The following is a 12391-nucleotide window of genomic DNA, read 5'->3' on the forward strand; positions in this document are numbered from 1 at the left end:
CCTTTGTGGCACAGTCCATGCAATTTCATCTCACAGGAAGTTCTGGTTGGCTTATCCCATACATTCAAGTAGAAAAAGCGAATCACCAGAACCTGATTCTGACTGTTACTATGCAACGCTGCAGTGTGGTATTTAGTGAAAGAAGCTGCAAGGAAAAGAAGCAGTAGGAGACTGACACCTTAATGGAGTCTCCCTTTAAATTTTCTGAACAAATTAAAAGCTGCTCTGCGAATGGTTGTTAATGGTGGCAAGGCCAGGTTTTTGTGAGACAGTTTAGATCAATGAGACCTCACAGGCTTAATTTTGTCAGTGATTAGTCCTCCATAACATGGGTTGCTGGAGTTATAGATTTTACAGTTTAACTTTTTCTTTGGCAAAACGGAAAAATTCAAGGTAAACTAGTGAATGGAAGATATGAACCTCTGAATAAGGAAACTGGAGTGCCTGCTGTAAACTAGAACTGACCTTTTGTGCTTAACAAATAAATGTATTGACGTCTATAGCTAGCACAAGAGCGCTCTGCCGCAGGTCTCTATTTACAATGTCATCAACCATAAATGGGTTTTTCCATATAGGTCTGCCTCTTGTCCTTTTTATGCTGTTTAAGGCTATGTTCACACGGGGTGTTTTGCCGAGTTTTTTGACGCGGAAACCGCGTCGCAAAACTCGGCAGAAACGGCCCGAGAACGCCTCCCATTGATTTCAATGGGAGGCGTCGGCGTCTTTTTCCCGCGAGCAGTAAAACTGCCTCGCGGGAAAAAGAAGCGACATGCCCTATCTTCGGGCGCTTCCGCCTCCGACCTCCCATTGACTTCAATGGGAGGCAGGAGAAAGCGTATATCTCGCTGTTTTATGCCCGCGGCGCTCAATGGCCGCGGGCGAAAAACGGCGCGATAATTGCCGCAAAAATCGGCGTGCAGGGAGAGGAATATCTGCCTCAAAGTTCCAAACGGAATTTTGAGGCAGATATTCCTCCCCCAAAATACTCCGTGTGAACATAGCCTAAGATTAGTTTTAGCTCCTAAAGTGAGGTTCAAGGACCATAATGCAAAAATACTATCATTATGAGCAGGTACATTCAGGTGTTTTTATATATATATATATATATATATATATATATATATATATATATACACACACACACACGAGGGTCAAAAATTATCCGGAAAGAAGAGGGGGAAGGGACTCTTGGAAAGGCACTACCGCTCTATAGGGAAGGAATCCCATTGGAAGAGTGTTTTAGGTGGTCATAGGGTACAAATTTTTTTAAATTAATCATGGGTATCCGGTAGGATCCAGAAGAGTTTCTTGCGAGTCATATACCAGAACAAAACACAAAAAAGGACCCCTTGTTTAATGTCAGATAGTTCTAGTGAGGGAGATTTCCAGTCTTTTGCTATTACTCACTTTGTAGCTAAAAAGATATTAGGAATTAACTAATTAGATTTCTGAGCACAGCATAGTCTCCGAGGGATTTCTGCTTATTGTAAGGCCTGTCACGGACAATATCATATTCTATACTCTTATCCAAAAACATTGGGCTTTAGAACAGGACCACCAGATATGCAAAAAGCCCCTGGGAGAAGGATAGCCCTGGAAACACATAGGAGGATAACCTGGGATGGAGTAGGCTCTTCGGGTGGGATTCAAATAACAGTGCATAAGCATTTTATAAGAGCTCTCAAGAATCAATGTATTGTGGGAGCTCTGGGCAACATTAGTCCAAATAGAACTCCATTGCACGTTGTCCAACTGAGATCCCGTCATTCTTCCACTTTTGTATGTACGTGAGATGAGAACAATAAGGGGCCGAAAGGAGGTTGGAATAAACTTGTAAAATAATACCTAAGATGTGTGGGTGCCAGAGAGAGGTGCAGTGAGGAGGGAGGTAATGAAGTATTTAATCTGAAGATAGCGGAAGAGTTCGGGGGGGGGGGGGTCATGTCCTTCCCAGAGAGATTGGAGGGATCGGACCTTATTGAGTGTAAGGAAATAATAAATCTTCGTAAAGTCTTTAGCAGTCTACCTAGGAAAGCTAGATAAAGAGATGATACATGATTTCCTACATATAGAGGTGAGAGGTAAGTGTGGGGTTATCCTGTGTTCAGTGTAATTTAAAGAGGCTCTGTCACCAGATTATAAGTGCCCTATCTCCTACATAATCTGATCGGCGCTGTAATGTAGATAACAAGAGTGGTTTTTATTTTGATAAACAATATTTTGTAGCAAGTTATGAGCAATTTTAGATTTATGCTAATTAGTTTCTTAATGCCCAAATTTAAATGCTTTTTTCCAATAATTTGGAAGCCTGATATAAAAATTAGAAGCAAAAAAGAAAATAACTTGTATGGACTAGCTATAATATAGTAGTGTTAATTAAATGTCCATTCTACTGCAAATAGCTATTTTTCATGCAAATTCAGAGTCATTGGACAATATCCCTAGATATTGGTTTACACCAGTCAGACGTAGGATTTCTGTTGATTTGCAAAGCTAAATAGTGTCTGTTACAATGCATGCAAACACCACTATTCAAAGAGGACAGATTCATATCACTTGTTCATCTGCAATAACAGATGATTTGGGAAAAATGTATGATGTTTTTTTCTTTTCTTTGTTGCAATTGAAAAAAATATTTTGACACATCAGTCGAGTAGAAAAAATAGTCATAGTAATAAAGAACATCAAATCCACAATATTGCAATATTGACCTTAAATTCCGTACCACCCCCATCTCCATTCTGCAACGGAGGGAGGTAGCTCCGCCCCCCACTTCCATTCTGCAACGGAGGGAGGTGGCTCCGCCCCCCACTTCCTGGCAATGAGCCCTCTAGCTATACGAAGTAGTCTGATGATACAGATCGTTAGACTATTATTCATCTTACTTCAAGCTTCTTAGTGCAATTCAAAATTGCCAGAGCAGGGGACCAAGGTAGCTCCCGCCGAGTGTATTTTTTGATTTCCTCATATAAATCACCAGTATACTTATAAGCGGACATGATAAAAGTCTGCCATTGAAGTTGGGCATCTCAGGCAGTTGCAGCTGCTTTGACATGTTTAGATCAGGGCTGTCCAGTGCGAAGGATAACGTGTGCTTGTGGTAACAAAATGTTTTCTCTCTATTGATGGTCAATTTTTGGGAATTCGTGTAGGACATATTAACTCCTTCCTGTGGCGGCCAATTTTTGTTTTTTGATTTCCATTTTTTCATTTTCATTTTTTACCTCCCCACATTTCAGAAGCCATAACTTTTTATGTATATGTAAACTTTATCTGTTTTTTACTTTTTTTATTAGTTCCCCTAGGGGACTTGAGCTAGAAATTGTTGGATCACTTGCACATTGTTTTTTTGCCGGCTCAAATTAAGCCCTGAGATTTATTTATAGCATTTATGCATGTTTGGCAGGTTGCTATTGAAGAGTTTAGGCTTCGTTCACATCTGCGTTGGAGGCTCCGTTAGGGGCCTTTGTCGCAAATCCGGCAGGGATTACCGGAGACAATAGCACAGCATGCTGCGCTATTGTGTCTGGTAAAATCACGGACACCCCAACGGAAATCCGACTAAACCTATTGAAGTCAATGGGCTTCGTCGGCCGCCGGTGTCCGGTGTGCAACAGAACTGTTGCTTCCGTTATTCCCTTGTTCTGCTCCTCTGATGTCACAACACAGGTGTGAACCCAGCCCTACCATTAAATTACTATGTACTTTATTACCCCATTGTTTCTCATCATTTCTTTGCTTTTCCAGTGACCTTCCTGATAGTCCTACAGTAAAGTGGGATGAGCATCTCCTCTCTTCTCTTGTATTAAACCACATTCAAGAAAAGAACATTGATCTGGTGAGTTTATTCTTTTCTCTAAGCCATCCTTAAAATTCTGCACAACAACCGAATGTACCTTTTTTAAAGTAATCATGACGTGCATGTTGTGCTGTTAGTCTATGTGTATGGTCTATCATTACTATCATTAGTGCCTGTTGGTTCTCTGACCAACAGGCAGTAATAAAGCTAGAAATTACCCGTTTAGAAAGATTGGAAAAATTTAATTTGAATTGTTTGGGCTGCTGAAAAAAAGGTGCTGTGGATTTTGCTGCAAATCCGTGCCGAATCCACAGCAAAATCTACATGTGTTATATGCAGATTTAGCTGCGCATTTTGCTGGAAATGTGATGCAGATTTTGTCTTTTGCATTGCAGGTGGTGAAATTCGCTGTGAAAATCTGCAGCAAATACGCAACATAATAGGCATGCTGTGAACATAAAAATCTAGAGCATGCCATCAAATCTGTAGCAAAAAATTGACTACATGTGAATGGGGTTTTGAAAACCCCACTCATATGTATGGTACTCTAACTCTGTTGCGGTTTTCTGATGCGGAAACGCAACACGTCGTCTACATTTGAACATGGCCACAAAGTGTTACCCAGTACTCAGACAGTGTAGCAGGATCAGGTCAAGGTTAGACTGCTTATAGGGGTATTCCAGCCTCCAGCATTTTTCACCTATACACAGGATGGGTGAAAAATGCTAGATCGGTGGGTGTCCGACTACAGGGACCTCCACCGATTGTCAGAAAGGAGGACCTTGGTCCCCCTTTTCCTCCCCAGCCGCAAGACGGCGGCTAGAAGGAGTTCAAATTAAAGGGGTTGTCCATGACCGGACAACTGATGACCTGTCCCCAGGATAGGTCATCAGTATATGATCGATGCAGGTCCAACACCCGGACCCTGCACCGACCCGCCACTCCGGCTGCCTCTGGGCGCTGGATGATTTGAATGGTATGCAGTAGTTGGAGTCGGAAGCAGATGGCTACGACCAATGCATAGCGGCCGTTCTACAGAACTGCAGCTCTGCTCCTATTCACGTGAATAGGAGCAGAGCTGCAGTTCTGTAGAACGGCTGCTATGCAGTTGTTGGAGCCATCTGCTTCCAACTACTTCACGCCATTCAAAACATCCGGCGGCCAGAGTGGCGGGTCGGTGCAGGGTTCGGGTGTCTGACCTACACCGATCATATACTGATGACCTATCCCAGGGATAGGTCATCAGTTGTCCGGTCGTGGACAACCCCTTTAAGCGGGGGCCGGGCATATGTGGTGCCACTCCATTCAAAGTCTATGCGGCTGACTGAAACAGCAGAGGCGATCAGTGGGGACCCCCACTGATCTAGCATGTTTTACTTATGGCTAGGTGAAAAATGCTGAAGGCTGGAATACCACTTCATGTAAAATTAAAGTGGCCTAGGGGCGTGGCTTAGCGCGCAGCAGGAGCGGTCGCATGTTCTAGGAGCTCCGCAGTGAACCCGCGCCATCGTTATCCTGCAAAGATCCTGAGGCTTCCATAACTCACAAATATACCGTCCAGACGCCCGAGACGACCGGGGGCAAGTACCGGAGCCAGCATGGGCCTCACTAGAGGTCAGACGGCCGCGGAGAAGCTGCAAAACTTTGCAAGGGGTGAGGGGCAAGATGGCGGACGCACACCTCTGCCTCAGAGATCTAAGGGAGGAGAGGCCTCATGCAGCAAGGAATCAGATACGGAGACAACCCCGGAGCCTACGCTGTCCGAAATGACTACTCAACTCCTCGCAGCTATAGCAGCATGTAAAACTTCACTTACCGGTAAGCTGGAGGAAGTGAAGATTGACATAGGCCTTATGAGACAGGACATGCAGACCATGAGGGAGCGTCTGACCCACGTGGAGGATAGAGTATCCGGGGTGGAGGACAGAACGGTGTCCTTACCGGAGGCCATTGCTGACTTAGAATCGGCGGCTGAATTATGGAAACAGATGACATGGAAAATCGACTTAGGCGTAACAACATACGCATAATTGGCCTGCCAGAGAGAGCTGAAGGTCAGATTCCTGGTGATTTCGTTCTGCAGTGGATTAAAGACCTGCTTCCTGATGCGCCATTTTCGCAAGCCTTGGCGGTTGAGAGAGCCCACAGAGTGCCGGGGAGGCCGCCACCACCGGGGGCTCCCCCCAGACCGCTTCTGGCACGTATGCTAAACTGCAATGATCGGGACTTGATTTTGCGTCTGACTCGCAGGTTGCCGGAAATTACATATAACGGGGCGAAAGTCTCCATCTTCCCTGACTTCTCGGCAGAATTGCAAAAAAAACGGGCGACATTTTTGGCTGTTAAACGACGTTTACGGGAGCTGGGAGTCCCTTACTCCATGTCTTATCCGGCTAGGCTGCGTATTGTGGACGGAGAGAGAACCATCTTTTTCAATTCTCCGCAGGATGCTGATGATTGGGTGAGAGGCAAGCGTCAGCCACGAAGGAACTAGCTATGCCTGATATCAAGGTTGGTGCCTCGTGGTGAAGTAATTGTTGCCGCTGGACTTTCCTGTTAACATATAAGGCCCCAGCTTGAAGAGGATACAGACCGGGCCTGGCAGAGAATGGCTGGTCCTTATGCTAGAACAGTACTGACTTAAGTTATCCTGAAGTATTGGACGTCTTGCCCGAAGAAGTTGCTGGTCGTTTAAGTCCTGATGGAAGCATTCATAGTTGATGTTTGGAGCGGGTATTACCCCCGTATATTCAAAATGCCACGTTATACGGCCCGCACCGGTAATGTAATATGCATCTCAATGCATTGCCGGTATGGTTGTGTTATTAATAACCTGTTGTTCTGGGTTTTAAGTTGGAATGTGCCTTGGGTGCGGATAGTTATAGCACCATTCATGTACAAATGTAACCGCATAAGGGATGGAATGCATAGTTATAGCCATTATTTGAGATGGGATGGAGTGTTGATGTATATCAGGCAATATGGATATCTCCTGTATGTGGAAGATAAAGTTCAGAAATGTCTTCTTTAACGGTAATGTCGTGGAATGTGAGGGGCATGGGCAATCCACAGAAGAGAGTGATATTATATAGTTATATACGCAAGATTAACCCTCATATACTGTGCCTTCAGGAGACACACCTGACGCCAGCTAAAATGAAAACGGTTCTCCGGCCATGGGTGCAGTGGTCTAGCCACTCATATCACACGACATACTCAAGGGGCGTGTCCATACTAGTGCACAAATCGGTGAGATGGGAAGCAATTCACACTAAAGTGGATAGTGAGGGTAGATATGTCTTTGTGTATGCGCTTATAGAAAATGTACCTCATGTCTTGTTGGGTGTATACATCCCCCCGCCAGCTTCATTACAGGTTCTACATTTGGCGGCCACCTTTGCAGCCACATATCCGACCGCAAGAGTGCTTGGCATGGGAGACTTCAACATGGTGGTGGACAGCAACATGGATAGGTTTAATGCTATTACCGGGCAGGTCCGGACACCCTCCGCGGTATCAGTTTTGGGTCTACTGTTTGAAGAGATGGGCTGGAAGGATCTCTATAGATATAAGTACCCGATGTCTACAGTGTATTCATGTCACTCCCTAGGCAGAAACTCCCTGTCCCGTATAGATTATATGGTGGGAAACTCTTTAATTGTACCGTTGGTGGAATCAATCTCGTATAAACCCAGGGCAGTATCTGATCACTCTCCAATAGTGGCCAGCTTCAGCATCCCAGGCCCTCCACTGCCCAGAAGTTGGAAAATACACCCCTTTTGGCTAACCCTGATAGGCCCACAGGATAGGATCCCTGATCAACTGGAGGTGTTTAACAGGGAACATAGCACTTTTGAAAACTCCAGCATTGCCTGGGATACACTGAAAGCATATCTTAGGGGGTGTCTCCGGTCCACTATTTCATACATTAAAAAAGACTCCTCCAGAACAGAAGTGGAGTTGGGAAAACAATGCGCTGAACTAGAGGGTAAATATACGGCTGACCCCACTGACACAAATAGAGACCAATGGTTGCAAATGGGGAGGAAGTACCTGCTACTGCTGCAGGAAAAGGCACATAGGAAGACATTTTTTGCGAAACAAACATATTTTGAACTAGGTAACCAGTCTAGTAAACTGTTGGCCCATTTAATACATCAAAATTCTAAAAGCCCGGCTATTCTTAAAATTCAAAGTAGTTCTGGGGAATGCTTGACTGACTCCCAAGGCATAGCCGAGGCATTTGTTCAATTTTACAGGGGGCTATATGCCTCACAATCTAGATATGATAAGTTAGAGCTCCAGTCGTATATGGATGGTATTCAGTTCCCTAAGCTGAGTGCGGAAGGTAGAGAGACCATGGAAGGGGTTGTGACTGAAGATGAAATAAGGGAAGCTTTGAAAGATATGGCTAAGGGAAAGGCACCGGGTCCTGATGGGATCCCTATTGAGGTATACCATAAATATTCAGAGCATCTCATTCCCTCACTAGCAGCTATGTTTTCGTATGCACTTGAGAGAGGGCAGTTACCCGAAAGTATGTATGACGCCACTATTATTGTTCTGCTGAAACCAGATAAAGACCCCGTGGAATGTGGCTCCTACCGCCCGATATCATTACTGAACAATGATTACAAATTGCTTACTAAAATATTGGCAAATAGGCTGAACAAAGTTATTTCCCAAGTAATCCATGAAGACCAGACAGGCTTTATGCCTGGGAAATCTACCTCCGATAACATCCGGAGGGTACAGATTATAGCTCAGATAGGGAAAGAGATGAAGGCTGACTGGGCGATGGCGTCTTTAGACGCCGCGAAAGCTTTTGACTCCATCGAATGGATATATCTGTTGGAAACTTTGGAGAGGTTTGGGTTTGGACCACAGTTCCTTAGATGGATTTCGATTCTATATAAAGCACCGAGGGCACAAATCCTGGTGAACGGCATACTGTCCCCATATTTCCGGTTACAGAGGGGTACTCGGCAGGGTTGCCCCCTCTCCCCATTGCTGTTCGCACTTGCTATAGAACCCTTAGCCTTACACATACGCCAACATAATGGATATAAAGGGATTAGTTTGGGGGGTAGGGAAGATAGGATTGGCCTATATGCAGATGACATGGTTCTCTTTATGTCCCAACCGATGGTGACACTGCCCTTGGCAATCACCACTTTGGAAATCTTTGGGGGGTTTTCTGGCCTTTATGTCAATTGGACCAAGTCCTTTTTTATGCCATTACAGGGGGCGGGAGGGCCGGAAGTGATGCACGGATTAAGGGTGGTCTCCTCATTTAAATACTTAGGAATTGTTATAAATCAAGAGCATAGGAATGATCATGCCAGTAATGTCTTGCCATTGTTAGAATATATAAAGGCTAAATTTCGGATTTGGAGCACTCTTCCCCTAGCAGTAACGGGTAGAATAAATCTAATAAAAATGGTCATTCTTCCTAAATGTCTCTATATCCTCGAACATGCAGCGACACCAGTGTTCAAAAAGTTTTTCAAACAGATACATGCCCTATTTCCAGGGTTTATATGGGGCTCCAATAGATCGAAGCTCAGTCTTGCTACTCTGCAGCGCCCCAAAACATCAGGGGGGGCGGCCCTGCCAGATCTTTACCTTTATTATCTGGCGGGGCAACTAAGATACCTCAAAGTATGGGTCGCCAATATGGCCTTGCCAGATAGGGAACATCACCTGGCATTCCATATGCATATGTCCACTCTGTGGCCGGTATTGGAAGGGTCCCTGAACGAAATTAAAAATGTGTTGCCAATCCATAGGGTGGCTTCTCAGGTGTGGAGGGCTGCGAAGAGCATATACAGACACTCGGGAGTACAAATTGATATGCCACTATGGTCTAACCCCCTTCTCCCTCAGATATCAGAGGAACTGGCTCCACAATTTTGGATTCAAAAGGGGATATGTACTATAGGGGACATGTATACGGATAACATCCTCAAATCATTTTCACAGGTGCAGTCGGAGTTTGCAATACCCAGGACTGCTTTTCACAGATATTTACAACTGCGTCATGCTCTCAATGCCCAATTCCCTCCCACTGACACGACATTCACTCGGCTTCCTCTGATAGGAGTTTTTAGGTCCCAAGGCCCCAGAGGTCTGATATCAGCTATATATACATCTCTCATTACAGCCAAGGTAGCTAGTACACCCCTGATGGTCAAGGATAGATGGACTGCGAGGATACCTGACCTTGCAGAAGAGGACTGGGATGTGATCCTAACCTCTCCATTATATGTGTCGCCAGCTGCCAACAATAGGATGATACAGCTGTTAATAGTCCACCAAAGCTACTTGACACCTGTTAGAATGCATAAAATGGGTAGATATCCGAGCACAGAATGTCACAGATGCAGGCACCCTAGTTCAGACTTTTGGCATATGATATGGGAGTGTCCGGTTATCTCCTCTTTTTGGAAGGAGGTGATAGGAGTTGCTGCGGGAATCATGCATATTCCGGTCCCAGTAAGCCCACAAGTGTGTATATTTGGTATCCTCCAGGATGAACAGTGGCCACATTATCTGAAAATATTCCTCCGGGAAATTCTGTTTATGGCACGAAAAGCTATTGCTTTAAGGTGGATGGACCCCCGTCCTCCCACAGTGGCAGGGTGGAAAGCACTGGTGAACGCGGTTATCCCATATGAGAGAATAATGTATAGACAGAGGGGTTGCATTGGTAAATTTCATGGGATATGGGAAGCTTGGTGTGATTCTGCAGGGACACAGTATACTCCGCACAGGTATAGCGACCTGCGTAGGTCATTAACACATGTCTGAACATCTGGGGTGGTGGATCTAGATCATTTATGCAAAGTGTTCAAATTTGTCTTGGCTACTGTTCTCCAATATAGTTGCTTTTATAATTCTGGTGGATTCTAGACTCATGTTAAAATGTCTGATTGCATGTATGTACTTCTCCTTATATGTAAAGTTGGAAAGTTAAAGATTATCATCCATGTCTGCAATGTGTACTGTATTAAGTGTATGGAATGATTGCATTTGTACTACGTTTCTTCAATAAAACGAGTTTAAAAAAAATAATTAAAGTGGCCTCACTTTGGACTGTAATAATAATACAGCAATAGAAAGGAGAGGTTTAACATTCTTACAGCCTTTTGTAGTCTAAGAAACGGTATAAGGACTTGCCGTTGTTTTAAAGATTCTCATCAGTAAATATTATTGTCAAGTAAAAAATGTAATTCTAGTAATACCATAATCCTGACCAGCAGAGTTTAAAGCGGTATTCCTGCCACGACCATTTAACACTTATTCACTGGATAAGCGATAAATTTACAATTATTGGGGGTCCGACCAATAGATTTCCTATAAACCACCCGACTACACGATTTTGGGTGTTCCTATTACTCTCATAGAGTGTGACTGGAGGGGCACAACCCCTCCAGGAGAAAACTACAGTAAACAAGAAATGTATTTGTTAATCTTAACTGGTTGCCGACACAGGACGAGTATGCTCGTCCTGAGCGGCGAGCACTTCGCGCATTAGGACGAGCATACTCGTCCTGTGTGACAGCCGTCCCTGCCGTCTCTGTGTGTGCGATCGAGAGCGGGGCAACGGCTGTAATACACAGCCACGGCCCCGCTCTGACAGCGGAGAGGAGAGAAACATCTTCTCTCCGCTGTTAACCCTTTGAACGCCGCGATGACAGCTGATCGCGGCGTTCAAGGAGAGGGGACTGCACATTGATCGCGTCACAGAAAATAACTGTGACGCGATCAAAGCCCACAACTCATATGGCCAGACAGCCCAGGGTCCAGTGAAGGACCCCAGGGCTGTCTGAACATATTTCCTGTTGTTAGGGCATACTGAGGTATGCCCTAACAACTGCCTGTGTACGATCAGTAACAGGCTAATGTACTGGCATATAGATCTATGCCAGTACATTGTAGCTACAAAATAAAAATCTAAATGATAAATCCCTTAATGGGATTAAAAAAAAAAGTTAAATGAATGTAAAAAAAAAATAATGGTAAATAAATAAATAAAAAGTAAATAAAATACACAGAAACACACATTTTTTATAATAAATCAACTTTTTAAAATATAAGTCCCAAAACATGAAATAATATAGACATATTTGGTATCGCCACGACCGTAACAACCTGTACTACAAATGTATAACATTATTTATGATCGGTGTATGGTGTAAAAAAATAAATATTAAAACTGCAGCGCAACTGCTTTTTTTCTGCATTTTAATCTAATTAAAAATGTATAGAAATTAAACGATAATGTATTTGTACCAAAAAATGGTACGTACATAAAGTACAACTCGTCCCGCAAAAAACAAAGTCTCATACAACTACGTCGTACAAAAAATAAAAGCGTTATGAGCGTCGGGATGCAAAGAGGGAAATGTAAGAAAAATTGCTCTGTCCTCAAGGCTAAAATTGGCCGTGTCCTTAAGGGTATGTGCACACACACTAATTACGTCCGTAATTGACGGACGTATTTCGGCCGCAAGTCCCGGACCGAACACAGTGCAGGGAGCCGGGCTCCTAGCATCATAGTTATATACGATGCTAGGAGTCCCTGCCTCT

At 44.2% G+C, this 12391-nt stretch overlaps 1 protein-coding gene across 2 annotated transcripts in view; it reads left to right on the top strand.

The window, feature by feature from the left end:
• PIGL (phosphatidylinositol glycan anchor biosynthesis class L) overlaps positions 1-12391 on the top strand; it is a 142912-nt gene that overhangs the window by 105320 nt on the left and 25201 nt on the right. For both annotated transcript variants that reach the window (XM_075854380.1, XM_075854381.1), the window contains exon 3: positions 3748-3838. In XM_075854380.1, coding sequence (XP_075710495.1) covers positions 3748-3838 — 91 coding nt within the window. The remainder of the gene's footprint in view (positions 1-3747; positions 3839-12391) is intronic.

Source organism: Rhinoderma darwinii, chromosome 2, assembly GCF_050947455.1.
Source record: "Rhinoderma darwinii isolate aRhiDar2 chromosome 2, aRhiDar2.hap1, whole genome shotgun sequence".
Lineage (NCBI taxonomy): Eukaryota > Metazoa > Chordata > Amphibia > Anura > Rhinodermatidae > Rhinoderma > Rhinoderma darwinii.